This window comes from Populus nigra, chromosome 5 (genome assembly GCF_951802175.1).
Source record: "Populus nigra chromosome 5, ddPopNigr1.1, whole genome shotgun sequence".
NCBI classification, from domain to species: domain Eukaryota; kingdom Viridiplantae; phylum Streptophyta; class Magnoliopsida; order Malpighiales; family Salicaceae; genus Populus; species Populus nigra.
In genome coordinates, this window is record NC_084856.1 from 5,517,508 (window position 1) to 5,537,994 (window position 20,487).

The 20,487-nt window shown below is 35.1% G+C and overlaps 3 protein-coding genes across 3 annotated transcripts; 1 reads left to right on the forward strand and 2 right to left on the reverse strand.

Moving 5' to 3' along the window:
- Positions 1 to 3,444: 3,444 nt before the first annotated feature.
- On the forward strand, positions 3,445 to 11,376 carry LOC133693643 (transcriptional corepressor SEUSS-like). Its single transcript, XM_062114896.1, has 10 exons — positions 3,445 to 3,823; positions 4,311 to 5,756; positions 5,854 to 5,973; positions 6,290 to 6,338; positions 6,492 to 6,706; positions 6,844 to 6,912; positions 7,838 to 7,935; positions 8,601 to 8,694; positions 9,941 to 10,010; positions 10,222 to 11,376. Exons 2-10 carry the CDS (start codon positions 4,650 to 4,652, stop codon positions 11,172 to 11,174), a joined length of 2,775 nt encoding a protein of 924 aa, XP_061970880.1. The 5' UTR covers positions 3,445 to 3,823; positions 4,311 to 4,649; the 3' UTR covers positions 11,175 to 11,376.
- Positions 11,377 to 11,972: 596 nt separating this feature from the next.
- Positions 11,973 to 13,117, reverse strand: LOC133693627 (thioredoxin M-type, chloroplastic-like). Its single transcript, XM_062114872.1, has 2 exons — positions 12,734 to 13,117; positions 11,973 to 12,423 (listed from the first exon to the last, which is right to left on the reverse strand). The coding sequence occupies exons 1-2, from the start codon at positions 12,957 to 12,959 to the stop codon at positions 12,107 to 12,109; spliced, it is 543 nt and encodes a 180-aa protein (XP_061970856.1). The 5' UTR covers positions 12,960 to 13,117; the 3' UTR covers positions 11,973 to 12,106.
- Positions 13,118 to 17,959: 4,842 nt separating this feature from the next.
- On the reverse strand, positions 17,960 to 20,458 carry LOC133694804 (uncharacterized). The gene is made up of 5 exons (XM_062116505.1): positions 20,234 to 20,458; positions 19,966 to 20,098; positions 19,667 to 19,867; positions 19,400 to 19,567; positions 17,960 to 18,559 (listed from the first exon to the last, which is right to left on the reverse strand). Exons 1-5 carry the CDS (start codon positions 20,365 to 20,367, stop codon positions 18,122 to 18,124), a joined length of 1,074 nt encoding a protein of 357 aa, XP_061972489.1. The 5' UTR covers positions 20,368 to 20,458; the 3' UTR covers positions 17,960 to 18,121.
- Positions 20,459 to 20,487: the final 29 nt, after the last annotated feature.

Genomic DNA, 20,487 nt, shown 5'->3' on the forward strand with positions numbered 1-20,487 from the left:
GGTTTCCTAGCAACTTTGAACAAAAACAACTAGGTGGTGACTCCAACGACCCCTTTAGACGTCGCGTGCCCACGGGCGACAAGGTTGATTAAGGATTAGACTTTCATGACTTATTTTAGTTTTTTTTCTATGAGGTTATGACGGTCTTATGACTCGGGTTACGAGTTTGGTATGTTAACTTAGTTGACTCGAGTTTTTTTTTAATCTTTTTTAGTTGAATTTTTTTCAATTTCATCATCAAGCATGAAGTTGATTATGAATTATGCTTCTTGATTTATTTTGGTCTGTTTTCTTTGAGGTTATCTCAGTCTTATGACTTAGTTACATGTTTTGCGAGTTAACTCGGGTAAACTTAAGTCGTTTTATTGTTTTTTTATTGATTTTTTTTAATTGATATTTTTTTTCAATTTCATCATTCAACATTAGATTGATTGGTAATTAGGCTTCATGACTTATTTTGGTTTTCTTTCTATAAGTTTATCTCGGTCTCATAACTCAAGCAATAAGTTTTTTTGTATATTTTTTTAATTTTATCATTAAGCATGAAGTTTATTGGGGATTAGGCACAACCAGTCCCTTATCCTCAAACCTATGACAAGACCAATACACCCAGGTTTCCTAGCAACTTTGAACAAAACAACTAGGTGGCGACTCCAACGACCCCCTTGGACGTCGCGCACCCACGTACGATAAGGTTGATTGAGGATTAGACTTTCATGACTTATTTTAGTTTTTTTTCTATGAGGTTATGACGGTCTTATGACTCGGGTTACGAGTTTGGTATGTTAACTTAGTTGACTCGAGTTTTTTTTTTAATCTTTTTTAGTTGAATTTTTTTCAATTTCATCATCAAGCATGAAGTTGATTATGGATTATGCTTCTTGATTTATTTTGGTCTGTTTTCTTTGAGGTTATCTCAGTTTTATGACTTAGTTACATGTTTTGCGAGTTAACTCGGGTAAACTTAAGTCGTTTTATTGTTTTTTTATTTAATTTTTTTCTTCAATTTCAACCTTCAACAATGAGTTTATTGAAAATTAAACTTCATTATTTATTTTGATTTGCTTTCTATGAGTTTATCATAGTCTCATTATCTTGGTTGCAGGTTTAATAAGTTAACCTGAGTTGACTCATGCCATTTTTCTATTTACTTTCTATAAGGTTATTCCAATCTTATGACCCAGGTCATAAGTTTGATAGGTTAACTTTGATAATTTTTTTTTGTTATTTTTTAAATTTTTTTTCGATTTCATTCTTCAAAATTGGTTAGCTGATAATTAATCTTCATAATTTGTTTGAATTTACTTTATATGAGGTTATCTTGGTCTCATGATTGAAGTCACGGACTTAACAGGTTATTCCAGGTTAGCCTGGATTGATTCAATATATTGTCATTTCAATATTATTTCTTAAAAAAATATTGTTTTGAATTTTTTAAATCAAATTATATTTTTACCGATAATCTAAATTATATTTAGACATATCAATCAATTAGATTAACCTTCATATAATTTTATTTTATTAAAAAACGTCAGCAATACCTCGATTTTTCTTTTATATGTTGGAAAAATTGATTCGATCTGCGCTCCATATCAGGTCCTAGTCCTAACAATATGGTAAATACAAAAGCATGAAAACAAGAAAGAATTCGAATGGATGACAGTACGGCATCCACCACCATGCATTTCTCTACTCGTCCAAGCTCAAAGTGCTAAAAATAGTTGAATGGGCCTGGGACCCTTCAACGGCCATGATTGAGACACTCAAACGAACAAAAAGTGAGTGTGTATTTACATTCACTGATCCAATGCACATTAAAGTACTTTGAGGCCTGAGCCGTGCAAATTCTCTTCTAGATGGTGTGCATGCGATCATGGATCACTGTTTCCCCTTCGAGCCTTTATACCCGTTCGTTTTCCAGAGTGTAGAGAGCGTGATAGCTTCTCTCTCTTTTTTTTTTTTTTTTTAACTTTGATTTTTAAAAGTATATTTTATTTAAAAAAATACTAAATTGATTTTTTTATATTTTTATATTTTTATTGTTTTAATTTTTTTAATAAAAAATATCATATATTATATATAATACCAAACATTTACATGTGTTACATCTCGGCATACACCGTAATAAAAATTTCCATATTGTCTGGAAAAAAAAAACAATTATAGCCTCTTAACCAACTAAATGCTATGCTTCATATTGTTGCTTCAATTATTATTTTTTTGCTCAAGCATATAATTTTATGATTTTGATGTATTTATATCAAAAATAAAAAAAATAATTTTAATTTATTTTTAATTAAAAAATATTTTTCACTGTATTACCAAACACTCATAAAATCTTATGGGGTTTATTAACTTAAAAAACATAATGATTAATAAAAACATCATTTCATATACTATGAAAACAAAACTCTAAAGTAAAAGAATATTTATGAATTATTCTTGAAATCATCTAATAGCATAAATCTTTCTTTGAATTAATATTCTTTAATAAGGTTTCAAAATCATTTTAAAAGATGCATAATTCAATTATCGCAAACCAATACCATATTCTTATGGCTAAATAAATTTATGACTGCAAGATTATAGTTTAACTTTGTTGTGTATTTGCTTTTTTTTATACATATACAATTCTCAAGGAATAAGAACAAAAGAGAAATTTAACCCAAAATGTGAATTATATGAAAAGACATGAATAAATAATTGTTAAATTATAAAAATATGTATAATTAAATGTTTTAAGTAATAATTAATTTAATATTCAGCATTTTACAAATAATTCAATGTTGATATCATAATACACCTTGTACTAGTTGCATAGTAACAAAGAGGGAGCTAAGAACTCCACGTGTGAAGGTGACATGACATTCTCGGTAGAAAAAAAGACTGCTAAATTTATCAAAATTTTAAAATATTTTTTATTTATAAATATATTAAAATAATATATATTTTTTTATTTTTTAAAATTTATTTTTAATATCAATATAATCTAAAAATACAAAAAAAATTTAAAACAAATAATTTTTTTTCAAAAATATTTTGAAAATACAAAGAGTTTAATCTTCACCAATCCCTTAACTGCAAAAATTTTACTAGCATAAAATCTTACGATCTCGTCCTCAGAAATAAGGAAAAAAAGAAAAAACAAAGAGGACACATGGCAAAACAGTCAACAGACAGAAACGGTCCAGGCGCTCACACAGAATTCATTACAGCGCCAACCCTAACTGGATATCTCTGTAAATAACCACAAATCCAATGTCATTTTCGAGTCCTGAGATGCAACAGGCCCAAACCTGTGCATGATGTTATGTTATGTTATGTCATGTCATGTAATAAGTACATGCATACAAAGCATACATGTAACATCCACATAAAAAAACACATAAGCGAATGAAGGAATAGAGAAAGAATAGCATTTGACTACATTTTCTAGAGAGAGAAAAAGAATGAAAGAAGAAAAAAATTAAATCCTATCGGATACAAATTTGACGTCCGCAAGGAGACACACAATCTCTCTCAACTCTCTCTCTCTGAAAAATAATCTCCCTCTCTCTCTCTCTAGATTCAGCAGCACACAAACAAGGACACAGAACAGCACAAACATCTACAGAGAACTAAAAAAAGGAAAGACAACAGAGAAAGATTAGATTTTTGAAGAGGATGAGTGAAACAAAACAGGACCCTGGAGTCTTGAGAGCTTTTTAACTCAAATAAAACACCTCTTTGTATTCAGTAAAAAGTGTTTTTTTTTCTTGTTGAGATTGTAGTTTCATTGAAAGAAATCTTCTTGGGAGGATATCAACTTGAGTATTGTATTGTGGTAAGTTGTTGATTTCACGTTTTTTTCAGCTCAAATTCTTCAACTTTTGTCATTTCCTTGGAAACCCATTATTCTTTATTTAGTTTTGTATTCTTTCTAGTTTATTGAAGCTCCAACAAAGTTGTTTTAGTGTATTTCTCAGCCTTTCTAAACTACTTGTTTCTGTTTTGAGTATTTATTTAATTTTTCTTTAAAAGTTTTAATCTTGAAGTCTTTGTTTGGATTTCGAGATTCTGGATAGGGTGAATAAGGTTTTATTTTATGATTTTTATTTAATTTGATATATATATATATATATATTTTTTTTTTGACTTGGGACATGTTCTTTGTTAGCTAATTTGTTGGGATTTTGAGATGTGTTATCCTTCCACTAAAAAGTTACTTCAAAAACTTATTTAGCAGCGAAAATTTGGTGTTTTTTATTTATTTTTGAATTATTTAGCTTTATATAGATTCACATAGATCTGAAGTTGCTCATGTCATACAGAGATTCATGCGAGAAACATTTAAAGATCGCTGGTCGTGTCAAGACAGCGCGGCTGTAGAATGTTCAGAATCGAAGATTCATCTTTGCTTCTGGTCTTCTTTGGTGTGTGCCTCATGTTTCAGAGAACGCAGCACCATTTGCTCAGGCACAAAACATATTTGGCACATACTGAGGACGTTGATGTCTGCAGTGTTGGATGTGGAGTTCAAGTGATGACTAAGTCCAGCTGTCTGAGTGCTTTATCTTGCTTTGTTATGCAATTTTAGGCTATTCAATTTATGTTGTTTTAGATAGTTTTGTACTCCAAATAGTGTTTTTTTTATTGTGATTCTTGGTAAGATGGTACCCTCGGGGCCGCCTACTCCAATTGGGGGTGCCCAGTCTGTTTCTCCTTCACTTTTGAGATCAAATTCGGGGATGTTGGGAGCTCAAGGTGGTCCTTTGAGTTCCCAAACAGCATTCCCTTCTCTAATGTCCCCCCGTACTCAGTTTAATAACATGAGCATGCTTGGAAATGTGCCCTCCCTCCTGAACCAGTCTTTTGGGAACGGAGGTCCAAATCCTGGACTTCCTGGGCCTGGGAGCAGTCAGCGTGGAAATATTGATACCGGGGCAGAGTCTGATCCACTTTCAAATGTTGGTAACGGAATGGGTTTCAATGCTCCTCCATCGTCATTTGTACCGTCAAATATGGTTAATCCTGGACCTTCAGGTCAAGTTCAGGGACAACAGTTTTCAAGTCCTTCCGGCAACCAGTTGTTGCCCGATCAACAACAGTCCCAACAACTTGAAGCACAAAGTTTCCAGCATGGTCAGCAATCAATGCAACAGTTCTCTGGCTCTCACAACGCCCAGCAGGTGCAGCAGCAACATCAATTTCAATCAATACGAGGAGGGTTAGCTGGTGTTGGACCTGTTAAGATGGAGCCACATGTGACAAATGATCAACATGGAGCACAGCAGCCGCAGCCACTGAGAAATCTGGGTCCAGTCAAGTTGGAGCCACAGCAAATTCAGATGATGCGAAATTTGTCAACGGTAAAGTTGGAACCGCAACATTCAGATCAATCTTTGTTTTTACAACAACAGCATCAGCAGCAGCAGCAGCAGCAGCAGCAGCAGCAGCAGCATCAGCAGCAGCAGCAGCAGCAGCAGCAGCATCAGCAGCAGTTCCTTCACATGTCAAGGCAGTCTTCTCAGCAGGCTGTTGTACAACTAAATCTTTTGCATCAGCAAAGGATTCTGCAAATGCATCAACAACAGCAACAGCAACAGCAACAGCAGCAGCAACTTTTGAAGGCAATACCTCAGCAAAGGCCTCAATTACCACAACAATTTCAACAACAGAACTTACCTTTGAGATCTCCAGTAAAATCAGTATATGAACCTGGGATGTGTGCCCGTCGTCTCACAAATTACATGCATCAACAGCAGCGCAGACCTGAAGTACGACGTCCTTGAAAAGATTTTGTTCTCAGTGTTTGCTTTTGGCTTCTTTTTTATTTATTTATTTATTTGTAATAGCTCCCTACCTTTCATGCAGGACAATAACATTGATTTCTGGAGGAAATTTGTTTCTGAGTTCTTTGCTCCCCATGCAAAAAAGAAGTGGTGTGTTTCTATGTATGGAGGTGGCCGGCAAACAGCTGGTGTTTTCCCTCAGGTCTGCTGCTAGAAAAAACTTGGTGATTTTGTAAAATTGTTGTTGTGAAGTAAATTCAATCAAGTTCTTCTATACTGGTGTCTTTGGTGAAAATAGACACTTAGGTATATCATTTCAAATATCTATACGTTCATAGTATCTTCTTAATGTTCTTTTTGGATGCTTATATGTAATCCAGAAAATAAGAAAGATGCTCCCATGATGTTAGTGGTAGCTATGCAAGAGAAGTTAGTTATATAGTTTTGATAAAACTTGCTTAATTTCTTGTAGAGCCAATTATGGATGCAAATTGTAATGATTCGTGCAAATGTTGCAGGATGTATGGCATTGTGAGATTTGCAATCGCAAGCCAGGCCGGGGTTTTGGTATGTTAGATTTTCAGAATCCTTGTAATTCATTGCATGTTGTTTTTGTCCATGGATAAGACTGTTCGACAGTGCTAGTTTGAATGAGTTTGTCTCTTTGTAAAACTGCCCCTGGATCATGTTATATCTGATTTTGATCTTCTGTACTTTCAGAGGCAACTGTTGAGGTTCTTCCCAGGCTTTTCAAAATCAAATATGAAAGTGGTACCTTGGAAGAACTTCTTTATGTTGATATGCCACGTGAATATCAGAACTCATCCGGTCAAATTGTTCTGGATTATGCGAAAGCAATACAGGAAAGTGTTTTTGAGCAACTTCGTGTTGTTCGTGATGGTCAACTACGGATAGTCTTCTCTCCAGATTTGAAGGTTATACTTTGGAGAAATTCCCTTTTGCTTTTATAAGCTTCTAAATTCTTCAGGAAGCTGAATTCGTCTTACTTCTAAATTCTTCAGGAAGTGTTGGCTGATTTCTTCTGTCTTCTGTTCCTCCATTCTTTTGCCAGATATGCTCATGGGAGTTTTGTGCTCGACGGCATGAAGAGCTTATACCTCGAAGATTGTTGATACCACAGGTTACCCTCACTTCACCTAATTAGTTACTTTTAATTCCTGTTGGAAACTGTTTTTTACCCACACTATTTTAGCTGATTGACATTGATATGTTCAATATTCAGTAATATATGTACCTTTTTGTGCACAAGTTATTCATTTTGATGATGGGTTAAGTAGGTTAAGAATTGCTATTTTAATCAATCTTTTTCAATCAACATGCTTGATGCATGTGGAATAACATTGATCAGTGTAATCCTTGTATGTTGTTCATTCAAAGTGAAATTAATTGAATTTGTTTGTGGCTTTTGGTGTTAGCTTGTTAGAAATAATGCTCAGAATCAGTTTTGGTATGAAAGAGCACCATTACTAAGTTTTTATTCTTTCTTCTTACTTGTCATGTCATCTTTATGTACTGATGCTTGTTTAACTCACAGCACTAGGAAGATTTGTGCTTCCATAGAGATGGTCAGTGGATCAGGATAAGATAAATGAATTGAATTGGACCTTGATGTAGCTGATTTTGTGATACTTCTGTTGTAGTTTGATTATATATTTGGTGATTCTATATGGACATGCTGTTAGCAAAGTCTGGTACGTGGCCCTTTTCATTCCCATAAAAGGCTAAAACACCTTAAATATCCAGTTTATCACGAACAAACATTGATTTTAAGTAATGCCCTGTGGAAACTTTTTGCTTGTGTGGTTGTGTTTATTATGTGTTATTTTCTATGTGGTTTATAGCCTTGTTGATTTTTGTGAAATGCCCAAAGTACCTTTAGTTTCCAGTTCACCTCGATATTCAGTTCGTCACTGAACAAACCCTTATGTTAAGTGGTTAATGATAAGAATTCAGGTTTTTCTGTGATATGGTATCTAGGGGCTATAAGATGATTCCTGCTTACAAATATAAATCAAGTATTCAGTGTTTTTCCTTACATTTTGCAGGTAAGTCAGCTTGGTGCTGCAGCTCAAAAGTATCAGGCTGCCGCTCAAACTGCATCGTCCAATTTATCTGTCCCAGAGTTGCAAAATAATTGTACCATGTAAGTTGTCTTGCTACATTGTGTTTATTCCATGAGCCTTTGGTTGAGCATGCAGTATCGATAGTGACAAAGCTGCTGCAATTATTTGAGTACCATTGCTTTGGCAATCAAGCTCAATGATTTTCAATATTTCCATTAGATATGTACAGCGATCTTTCATTCATTTTGTCAAGCTGAATTTATATGGTGTGATTGTGATATTGAACACAAATGTAAATTAATACTTGGTTACAATGTTTCTTCTCATCTTTGCTTAGGATGTCCATGAGAGATATGAGACTAGACTATCAGTTACTACATTACAAACATAGTTTTTCTATTCTTCATTAGATTATTTAAGAGATGGTTGGAGGGATGTTTCTAGTTATGTCTTGATTGAGTTTGCATTTACTTAGATTTATGACATGTAAGGGATAAAATTTACATTTATCACAAAGTGATAAAAATTATGCACCTTCCCATTCATCCTTTGTGGTTGACCATTTGTTTCATAGTTTGTAGACTTATTTTCTCTACATCTGCTGGAATTTGTGTTTTTATGAGTTCTGTATCCATTCATTTATGAACTGTTATACATGAAAGCAATGGGCAATGTCATTTTTTGTAATACATGTATGGTGCTGTCCATGCCTTCTATTTGTTAATTGAGAGTTATCCTTCTTTAGGTTTGTTGCATCAGCTCGACAACTGGCAAAAGCCTTGGAAGTGCCATTAGTAAACGATCTAGGATATACTAAGAGATATGTACGGTGCCTTCAGGTGATTTCCTAAATTCTTTTAGGGTCATTGTGGCTCATGAATTTCCTTGGTGGTTGCTTAGTGTTAAATGTCATGAGTAGCGTGCATTTTCTATAATTAGTTCCATGACAGGATGTATGTCTGGGGTCTCTTAAAATTTTGAAGAGAACCTTTTGGTTTGAAATATTGTAGTGTCTTCGATTTGAGCTTTACTCGTTCATTTTCACTTTGTTTTTTTCTAGAGGAAAGTGTTCTTATTTTCTTCTTCATTCTCATTCGCCGTTTAGATTTGGATTTTTTTCCCCAGTATTTGATGCATATGTGCTCTCCTATGCTGTCCTTTTGCTCATTGCAATGAATTTGTACCAAGTAGTCATGCCTAGACAGAATTGCCTTCCATAATATGGTTGCTCGTGAATCTTTGCTCAACTTTCTCAACTAGATCTTTCAGGTGTTAATTTATCTGTTATTTTTGGTATGATTGTACTTGAGGACATATTACATGATGAACATGGATGGCTCACTTTCCTACAAGATTTGGCAGTTGCTTTACCTTTTCAACAACTTTCATTATACTTTACTAAATTCCATTAGATACAACAGTTTAAGAGCTGATTTTGTACTGGAATATCATGATTTCTGTATGCTTCTAGCTTGCCTCTATGCAAATATGTTTTCTTTTTACCCCAGCTTACATTGTATTGCCTCATCCTCTATTCATTATAGTAATTAATATCCTCTATTCATTATAGTAATTAATATCCTCTATTCACTATAGATTAATTAATATCTCTATAATATATTGTGGCATTGATTTGCCACTGTAATTATAAATTTCCTTATCTACCATGGTTGTTTGAAATTGTGGCTTGGAAATATCTTTAGGTCTGAACTACTGGTTTTATTGCAACAAACAACTTTTGCAATGATCTGGGGTTGTAAATTTTTGATAATGTAATGAATGCTGGTTGAAGTTGGATGGCTTCTACCTGCTTATCCCATGCTTTAACAAATCTGTCACAAACAGCTGAAAATGATCTTAATTATTTTGTCAACATTTACCTATGAAGCTGAAAATGATCTTAATTATTTTGTCAACATTTACCTATGATTCCTTCAAGTCTGGATATGGCACTGAAAACATTTTTAACTGTAAGAATGTCAAATGGATAATGGTGATTTCAAGGATGTTTAATGAGGTTGCTGAATTTATCTGCTGTCTAATTGATTTTTTTCTCTCATAATAATTTGTTCCATATCATTGCAGATATCAGAAGTGGTAAATAGTATGAAAGACTTGATTGATTATAGCCGAGAAACAGGAACTGGACCAATGGGTATGTTTGATGAGTTCTTACTTGGGCTATTATTTTATTATTTTTACTTTTATGCTGGTGATTTTTTGAAGGTGTCCCCGTGAATGTTTCCTGCAAAAATTCATGCCCATGGTGCTGTTGCTGTGATAATCATACTTATCACCATCATACCATACCTGTCCTATGTTGTCATAGTGGGCACTGAATTATTTATTTACTTATTTTGTTTCAGAGAGTTTGGCCAAGTTCCCTCGGAGGACAGGTTCTTCATCTGGGTTCCATAGTCAAGCTTCACAGCCTGAGGGACAGCAGCAGCAGCAACTGCAAACAATACCCCAGAACTCAAATAGTGATCGAAGTTCAGCCCAAGTCCCAATGCAAATCACTGCTAGCAATGGTATGGCTAGTGTAAATAACTCACTCACCACAGCATCTACAACCACGTCTGCCAGCACTATTGTGGGGCTTCTCCACCAAAATTCAATGAATTCAAGACACCAAAATTCTATGAATAATGCAAGCAGTCCCTATGGAGGAAACTCTGTTCAGATTCCATCTCCTGGTTCCTCTGGAACGATTCCACAGGCACAACCTAATCCTTCTCCTTTCCAGTCACCAACTCCCTCATCATCAAATAATCCTCCACAAACATCTCATAGTGCCTTGACAGCTTCCAATCATATTAGTTCCACAAATTCACCAGCAAACATTCCCTTGCAACAGCCAGCTCTTTCTGGTGAGGCTGACCATGGTGATTCTCAAAGCTCTGTCCAGAAAATCATACATGAAATCATGTTGTCCAACCAACTTAATGGAAATGGTGGAATGGTTGGGGTTGGTTCTTTGGTGAATGACGTGAAAAATGTTAATGGGATTTTGTCAACAGGCAACAATACGGTTCTCAATGGAGGAAATGGCCTGGTGGGAAATGGGACAGTCAATAGTTCTGGAATAGGGGGTGCTGGATATGGCACCATGGGTGGACTTGTGCAGTCTACAGTGGTCAATGGAATCAGAGCTGCAATGGGTAATAACTCTTTAATGAATGGTCGGATGGGTATGCCATCGATGGTACGAGACCAGAGCATGAATCATCAACATGATTTGGGGAACCAGCTGCCTAGTGGGCTAGGAGCAGTTAATGGGTTTAGTAATCTTCAGTTTGATTGGAAACCATCCCCTTGAAGGTTCTGTTAATTATACTGATGTCTCAACAGCTGCTTGTGCAGCACGAGTGTGGGCAGAATTTCATAAAAGATGGCATTACACGAAGGAATGGCTTGAGGGCTTGCTTCCCACTTTGTACTAAATTTTCGAGGAAAAGTAAAACATATAGCATAGTGTTTTATCAATGAAATATTAAATCCTCTTCGAGTTGCCTCATTAACTTTAATTGTTTTCCTAATTATGATTCTATACAGCCTCTTTTCTAACAGTCGTGGAATGAGGATTCAGGGAAGGAATAGCTTTTTGGTTGAGCTCTTTCCATGTGTATCCTGCTCATTTTCCAGTCTCATAATTCATGAAATAATGTCAAGTAGTGATGGATTAATTATAGCTACAAAGAATTTTCACCAGCTCAATTTTGAGCCAACGCATTTTGTTTTCCCGGGTTGTAAAATCTCTAGAATGGCGAAGCACGAGGAGTTGCAAATAAGGGGGGCTTGCTAGTGATGCCTTTAAACCGCTTGGCTGAAAACAAGCGGCGAGGCAGGGAAGCTAGTCAAGTGTTCGGTCTGTCTGTCATCAGATCTTGCCAACTGGCAACTAGTTTTTCTAGTATCGTGCCTAGCATTGATTAATCAAATTACCATAACGGTGACATTTCACTTAAAAACACGATCAGGAGCTGTGGCAAATCAAAATGAACATGGTGCAATCCAGATGAATTGCAAATTAAATAATGGACCTTTCAATGCGCTGCATGATACGCTTAAATGGGTTTCTGTACAGTTACAGATTAAGGGAAGAGAATTCATAAGGTGAAGAAAGAGTGATGCACATTGCATTATCAATTTGAACAAGAACTGAGTTCATAGTTACATTTACGCCATGCAAGAAAGTTTGAATTGCTATGCACTTGTAGCTCCATCATAGCTCCACATAGTTTGTTGTTTTCAAGCATCTATATACTTGTCTATGGAATTAGACAAGGTGGTCTTGGGCACTGCTCCAATAACACTTTCTTTCTTCTCTCCTTTCTTGAAAAACAGCACTGTCGGAATGCTTCTTATTCCATACTTTGTGGCAATATTAGGGCAGTCATCAGTGTTGACTTTGTAACAAGCTATCTTTCCTGCATATTCTTTTGCCAACTCCTCGACTACCGGTGCTATCATCTTACAAGGTCCGCACCATGGTGCCCAAAACTCCACAAGAACAGGGGTTTCGCTTCCAATCACAGTATCCCAGCTTGCATCTGTCGCTACTTGAACTGCACATTTCAAACATTTGCATGGATCAAATTTCAAGAATATTCATCCTCGTGAAAAAATAGAGAGAATTCTGTTGGATTTATTGAAGATTATACCCTTCCATGAAACACTGTCACTAGCAATTGCATAAGGAGATTCACGGCTAAGGACAATCTAATTTTAACTCAATTTTTGTTCACTTCCTTCAATAAGCAGGCGACACAGTTGCTAAAAAGGGATTAGCAAATATCGCTCCAAGTATAGTTCTCTCCATGATGTTCTAGCAAACAAGAGATGCATTAAAAGATATGAAGACAGAATTTGGCAAACCTGCATCTACAGCTTCACGAGCTTTGCAGACAACGCGGGATTTTTGGCATCTGCTTCTCAGTGAGCGAGGAAAGGATGAAGAAGGTGAAGACAACGATAAATTGGATGTGTTGGGTCCTTTACAGGTTGGCAATTGAAGCTTTTCCAGAGGAGCAAATGGATAGCAAACACCAGCTCTGGTGGTAGTACTCACTGAACTAACTTGGAAACAATTCTTCATAGCCATTCCTTCCTTCTCTCACTCTGGGGTGATGATATATTTCAAGTTATGGAGTTACGAGAGGATCATGAAAAAGAAGTAGTGGCTTTGGTCTCTCGGGCAAGAGTTCTTACAAGATCTTTATTTTATTTTCAATTTTTAACTCTCACTTCCCTTTAATTTCTGATCTCTAACTTTTCAGCGAGGATAGATAAACTGACAAAATCGTGAGGTGGTAAAAGGTTTGGTGTTCATGTGGATGACATTTTTATCAAGCGTACTCACAAGGGAAAAAATCTAAAAGATCCAATATCTACGAGAAACATTATAGAGAATCCTCATTCCCTGCCTATACAAGCTCAGGATCATTGTTTAGATAAACAAGTTTCTACAAATGACATGACTATTCCTTATTGTTAAAAACACAAAACCATTTCCGACCTAAAATTACCAAACCACAAAGCAAGATAATGCTTCTGCTACCTTGAGAGATGGGACTAAACATTAACATCAAGGATTAAGCTTCTTAATACGTTTTTAGAGGTCTGTAGTTCAAGGATTCAATCGCACTGAGCTCTTTGATTTTCAAAAAGACAATTGGATCTTTCATATTTGAGTTTATATATATGTATACATATGTATAGTTGGCATCTCTTTTCAATTTCATTAGAAGTTTGTGTTAATGTCAAAATTAACAGCTTAAAAAGACACGTTAATCGGTTGAGATTTTATTCAATAGTAAAAATATTAAATTGATTGTGAATTAAATTTAATATATATTTTTAATTTTTTTATGTGATTATCACAATTTCATGAATCGAGTTATAAATTTTATATATTAATTTGTTTTGATCAAAATTGATCCAATATGTTACATTGAAGTATTTTAGTTAAACTATATATTTTTTTTATAATTGTTCAAATTGTTTTTGAATTTGCTTAGTCATCTAGGTTATATCGAATTAATTCGTATATAATTTATTTTTTTAAAAAAACAAGCCAACAACATTTAAATATTTTTTTAAAAAAGTTGATCTAACCAACAAAACATAGCATGATAAATAATCTAGTTGTGAGATAATTGAAGATTTTCAAAAAAATATTTCTCTTTTAAAGTGTATTCATAAAATAAAATAAAACTTATTTTGATAAGCATCATGTTTATGTTAAAATTTAAAATTATGAATTATCTGGATGGAGTCTTGCCTATCCATATATTTATTAATTTTCTTCTAAAAAAACAAATTTGTATCACAATGAAAACTCAAAAGGTTTTGTCTCGCATAATTAAAAGAAACGCGCTCCTCTTGTAAGTTGCTAACAGCATGACGTGTCAATTTTGCGACATGAATTATTTCCCGGAGTAAAGCTCCGATTTTGATTTATGAAGAAAGAAAAGCTTGGTGATGTTTGACTACTCTATTGCAAGAATATAAAGGGTGTCAGGCTGTCAGCAACAAAAGTTGCAGCGAGCTAGTGATACTGTAAGTGGTGCAGATGCAGTACAGCCTCCTACAGAGATTGTTAACATGAGAGCAGAAGGTTCCATTACCTCGAGCTTAGGCTGCACAGTTCTTGAGATGGCAACTTCTAAACCTCCATGGACCCGGTACGAGGGGGTATGATATTGTATACAAGTCCAATACTTCATGTTGCAGTTATGAATGTAATAACAAGTGATTCTGAGTGTTTATATCTTAATCTACTATAATTAAATAAAAAATTTTCCTCAATAGATTACATGGAGGATTTATTAAATACATTTATGGATTAATTGGATAAATTTAGACTTAAAGAGTTTGATTATGCTAAATCGGAATAATAGTTCAAAATGACCATAATTTTTGATCCAACCGTTGAATCATGTTCAAATTTTTACGTGAGTTTCTAGAGATTGTTTTTCTTGGAATAGTTATGAAATCGTTATTTCGACTATAAGATCTTTAAATTTTAAAAATCTCATTATGGGACCTTGATTTTGAGAAGTTTTTTTTTATTTTTCTTGTTAATTTCAGATTTCATGTTTCTTTCCTTTGTAATTTTGGATTTTTATTTTGTTTTCTAGTTAAGATAGGGTTTCTGATCTATTTAAGGTTTTGTTTGTCACAACTAAATGAAGATTTGTTCTAGATAGATTACGTGAAGGTTCTATTAAATGTATTTATGGACTAGTAGGACAGATTTAGTCTTAAGAGGTTTGGTTGTGTCAAATCAGAAATAACAACTCAAAATGACCATAACTTTTGATCCGATCGTTGGATTGCACTTAATTTTTTACATAAGTTTTTGAAAGTTGCTTTCTTTAGAGTAGTTATGGAATCGTTATTCCAACTGTTGAATCTTTAGATTTTAAAAATCTCATCTTAGGCCTTGATTTTGACAGCTTTTTTTTTTTAATTTTCCTTGTTAATTTTGGATTTTATATTTATTTTCTTTATAATTTTAGATTTTTATTTTGTTTCCCAGTTGAGTTAGGTTTCTAACCTATTTAAGGTTATGTAAACCTTCTAAAGAAAAAGAACTATAAAATTGTTATTTTAAAAAAATAAAACCCCTGAACTTAGGTTCAAATCTATAACCTTTTTATCTGATTACAATTTTTATGTTTTTTTTTTTTACTTATTACCGTATTTAACTTCTGCCTGCATCACTTCGCCCTACCTTGAGCCAAGAGTTTAGGACCCAATCTTATTATCTTCTCGTTCTTCATTAGGTAGCTGCAATATGTAAGATTTCAAACAGCAAAGATTATCCCGAAATCCCCAGTTACCGATGAGAAGATGCACGGAGTTTTGTAAGACTATGCCTGCAGAGGGATCCATCTGTACGAACCACAGCTGCACAACTGTTACATCACCCGTTTATCCGAAACCCAAGACACGAGAAAAACTGCTAGTGCCGATTTTGTGGTCGAAGCCTTTATTCACCTAACATGGAAGATAACTTCCGGTGGTATTATCTATGCTTAGATATCATTGCCCTTGCAGAACTCCTTTTCATTTGCGTTCAGGACCTCTATGCTAAAATATTTCGTATAAACTAAGTTCATTCCAAAGAAACTGAAAAAGACCACACTCGCAAATAAAAATAAAAAATAAGAATCCGATGGATGCATTCTCTTGTTCTCATAGATTTGTTGTCTTTCCCTAACAGGCAGCTTCATATTTCATTCCTATAAAACAAGTTTTCCGATGTGGAGTTCACGGGGATGAAGCATGATCTTACAACTTTCAAGAGCTTGAAAGATCTCATGGTAACATGCACCCCGAAAGCCTATCTTCTTTTTAACAGTAATAGTGGATACTAGATAATTCCAGGAATTCAGAATATTGTGAGCGGGCGGGTGCATATAATGGCGTGCATTTTCTGTACAATTACCCAACTTGTGATGCTGAAAGAAAATATGAATGTGTAACTTCCGAATTTGGGCGTGCGGTGAATAACAACATGCTGAAGATGACACAAAGTCACGGATGACATGTTCCCTCTCAATATCTCATTATGCCTTCTACATCATACTACCGTAAGCAAGCTGTTGTAAAAAGAGGACAGGCTGAATGATCTGAAAGGGGCGGGCTCGTGGCAGTGCTGCTTGTAGATTGCGCAAGTTGTACATCTTTAGAATTTTCTATTGAAAACTTTGTTGGGACTCAATTTTTTACCCTGTTTCTGATTTTTTTTTTTTAAAAAACTAAAACTAGCAAAAAAAATATGTTCTTGATGTTTGCACTTTGCACCGCTTTCAACATCTTTCTTTTCAAGGAGATCCTAAAAGAGGTGGTAGCAGTGCTTTCCATTTTGCCTTGAAAGTCTAATAATGAAATGCCAGCATTCTACGTGGTTTTATGGATGCTCTTCCTAAGAAACTACCTTCACTTTCTTTACACCCAACATTTCATTCTCCTTAGTGGCTGCCTCGTAGAGCTTCCTGATGGCTTTTTATTTATTGAGAATAGAAATCTTACCATAACACTAAGGTTTTTTTTTTGGTGTTTCAGTGGAAGTACTTCATTTCTCTTACAATTAAAAAAAAAAACATTTACTTGAGTGTACGGTGATAACATAATTTGCAAAGAAAATTATTGAAAAAAGGTTGGGGCATGTGAATAATTGCAGCAGCGTATATAGCGTTGTTCAATAGCTGAAAGCTTGCATGTGGGGGAGACAACCGAATCATCTCGGTTGCCTTTCCATGCCTGGATAACACGTGTTGTTTATTTATTTTTGATTTGTTATTATGATGGTTTTTTTTTTCATTTTTTATTTTTGTATTGGTTTTTTAAATTTTCAAAGCAAGTTTATATTTTCTTATTTTAGAATAATTTATGAAATTAGAATTGTTTTTCAATTTTATCTGCTATAATTTTTTTTATCTATTATATTTAATTTATGTTCTTTTAATAACTATTTATTTTATTTAAAATGATTTGTAAATATAATTTTATTTTTTACAATTTTATCCTTTTAAGTTTTTTTTCTTTTTAATTTTGGATTTTTAACTTCAAATTTTTTTTAAAAAAACGATTGTAAAGCTGTGACGTGTGCCTTATGGTTAGTGTTTTCAAGAAAGCTTAAGAGATCATAAGATCCAAGTTCTAAGATCCGGAAACACCCCAAGCAATGTGTACCGAACAGATTTATTAACAGGCTCAAACTTGCGACCAATAAATTGGGCATATAAAAAGCCAGTTCATCAGCCTGTGGAATTGCTAATTATCTAGCAAAAATAAAATAAATAAGCCTGGATACCATGCTTGCATCTCTCTTGATGCGGTGCCACCTAAGCCACATATTCCTGTCATTCCTTCAAGTCAGTCTGTTATGCAAAGAACCATGGTGTCATTTCCATATTAGAATTTCTGTAAGAATTATGAGAGGCAAAACTTACTCGGGTATTCTCAGGCAAAACCAAAGTGGTTCGCATCTTCACAATTCAATAGGTTCAATCCACACATAGAGCAACGAGGAACCAGTGAGAAACCTGCTGGTCAGCAAACTGAATTACGGTTCCACAAAACACTGGAATCTGCATCACTCAACAAAGATTATGTATTCTTAATCTTTTTTTGGGGGGCAAAAATCCTCATTATTAACTTGTAAAATCCAACTCAAGTGAGATTCATTGAAGATGGCCCCAAAAAAATGCAAAACTACATACGGATAACAATCATATAATGATCGGTCCAATCTCAAAACGAGTATTCTTTTATATCTGTGTTCGAGTCATTCATGTCCATGTCACCCAAACACTCTTCTGAAGTAAGAGGAGGCAACTGCTTGGTCTTGCGCTTCAAATTATGTTTGTGCCAGTCGCTCTTGAAGTGATCCCTGAACTGCTTTGCATCCCCAACAAACACATTGCACGTGCTGCACTTGTTTTGCTTTACCTCCGCCCCAGCTTTCTTTTCATCAGAGAGAGTCTGCTTTTGGATTTTCTCACTCAGTTGTACAGCAGAATCAGTAGATTCCTTGGGTAGGGCTGAGGGCACATCTTCATAGTCATCATAGTCATCTACATGGGTGTCCTCCTCAAAATGAACAGACACCGCAAGAATTTCCAGCCTGCCCTGCAGATTCCTCACCAAGGCATCGCAGTCCCTGAAGAAACCTGGGTCCATTTCACAAATCTGCAGAAAATTCAATAAAAACTCGTACCCAAAACATGTGCAGATTTCAACATACACTTGAGAAGATCCTTAAAACTTAAGAATAGACAAAAAAATAAAAGAAAAGAATCACTATGTCAAGAGTTCCACCTAAGAATCATATTGGAACTACTAGATTTTTTTTTTGGGGTGGGGATGCATTGATTCTCCTCTCTTCTAGTAGTTCTGATATGATTTTCTTAGGTGGACCTCTTGACATGGTGATTCTCCTCTCTTCTTCTTCTTCTTGTTTTTTTTTTTATGTCACAAATATGACATATGAGAGAAATGTAACTGTCTGGTTTTGTTGGGTATTCTCAAAGGCAGCCATGACATTAGAAAAATCCAGCTAAACCTGTTAACTTGAAAAGATGAGTTCGAAAATTGTTTACGATATTACTCTAGTTGTACTTGTTTTCATAGGTAGGTAATGTTGCCATTGCAGGGATGACATCCGGGACACACAATGGGTGTCAACCACCTGGTAATGCAATGGGTTATGAAACTTCCTGTAGCTTTCCTCCACTTCAGTGAGCTATGATCAACAACAACTAGCCTAAGTAGAATTTTAGAAATAGATTACAGCCTTGAAAGCTTGGTCCCTAACTTATTCAAAATGTTGTAGTGTATACTAGTCCACTGGTGACACATGAAACCAGCACTTTTATGAAAGATGAAAGCAAGAAACAAAGCCACTAAACCATTTGTTGCCAACACATTATAAAAGCTGCTACGGAAAAAAAAAAGAGAAGAAAAGTTAACCCAGGGAGAGGTAACGTGTAGATGAAAATTTCACACTAACAAGGAATGAGTGAAACTTACAATAGATTGACGACTTCCAGATTCATCTCTCGAAACAACATTAGCATCCCAGGCACCAAGCTTTTCCAATAGAGTAGAAAAATTCTGTCCACTAACAGTAAGCCCAATTCTCATTGGAGACCGCTTGATTGGAAAATGCTTTTGAAGCTCACGAATAACATCTAGCGCCTGAGCAAAATACACAAGTAGCAAGAAGATTACACATGCTATACCAAATCCAACAAACATCACAATATTTTTTTAACAGTTAAAAAGCCACCATATCACCTGCTTCTTAGAGCTGTTATGCGGTTCAACAGCAAAGTGAGTTTCATGCATCAATCTCTCAATCATACTGATAGTGTAAGGACGTTGGGTTTCGGGATTAATAGTTTTCTGCATAACAATAGTTGCGATATCCCGAAACTGACTAGACAACTGAGATTCCCTCTCTTTCCCGGCCACTTGAAGCTCCCCTTTCTCCAATATCTAATAACAATCATAATAAAACAACCGTGGGCAGCCGATAAATTCATTTCCAATCATAAATAAGACAAAATTTGCTAGCTAAATTCGTTCATGTTTACCTCGAGGCAAATTCTGGTCTGATCATCATGTCCAAAAGCTTTATTCAAATCTAAAGATTTTGCAAGAATTCCTTTGGAAACATTTGAATAAACTGTGTGGTGGGACTGCAGCACTTCATCCAAATCTTTCTCTCTGTTTTGTTTTGCCAAAAATAGATAGACCGTATTATTACCTTTTCATTCTAAAAATAAACATACTATGTATTACAAATAGCAACAATAATAGATTTGAAATGAAGGAGAGGAAAAGGAAGAAGAAGACACTCACACGCCAGAGCGCCAAGAGAGGACCTTGTTCTTGTAGCAAGCAATCTCGAAACGCATACCATGCTTCTTTAATCGGACCACTGCTACGTTCGTCAGCCGTTTTTGCCCTACCGGCTGCTGCAACTTCACCGACATCTCTACTTCTCGCTCTTTGCCTCTGGATTCTGTCTGCTACCTTCTCGATTTGTGTGTGTGTGCGTGTTTCTTTGCTGTTTTACTGTGAGACCAGTAGACCTCCATCCCTTTTCTTTTATT

What these genes read in the sequence shown, in the direction of transcription:
- LOC133693643 (XM_062114896.1), top strand. Translation starts at nt 4,650, where the DNA reads ATGGTACCCTCGGGGCCGCCTACTCCAATTGGGGGTGCCCAGTCTGTT. An exon ending in TCTTCTCTCCAGATTTGAAG is followed by an intron (nt 6,707 to 6,843) that starts GTTATACTTTGG and finishes TTCTTTTGCCAG; the next exon opens with ATATGCTCATGGGAGTTTTG. An exon ending in GATATGTACGGTGCCTTCAG is followed by an intron (nt 8,695 to 9,940) that starts GTGATTTCCTAA and finishes ATATCATTGCAG; the next exon opens with ATATCAGAAGTGGTAAATAG.
- LOC133693627 (XM_062114872.1), bottom strand. Translation starts at nt 12,959, where the DNA reads ATGGCTATGAAGAATTGTTTCCAAGTTAGTTCAGTGAGTACTACCACC. An exon ending in TCGTGAAGCTGTAGATGCAG is followed by an intron (nt 12,424 to 12,733) that starts GTTTGCCAAATT and finishes TGAAATGTGCAG; the next exon opens with TTCAAGTAGCGACAGATGCA.
- LOC133694804 (XM_062116505.1), bottom strand. Translation starts at nt 20,367, where the DNA reads ATGTCGGTGAAGTTGCAGCAGCCGGTAGGGCAAAAACGGCTGACGAAC. An exon ending in AGACCAGAATTTGCCTCGAG is followed by an intron (nt 19,868 to 19,965) that starts GTAAACATGAAC and finishes GATTGTTATTAG; the next exon opens with ATATTGGAGAAAGGGGAGCT. An exon ending in CTGGAAGTCGTCAATCTATT is followed by an intron (nt 18,560 to 19,399) that starts GTAAGTTTCACT and finishes AATTTTCTGCAG; the next exon opens with ATTTGTGAAATGGACCCAGG.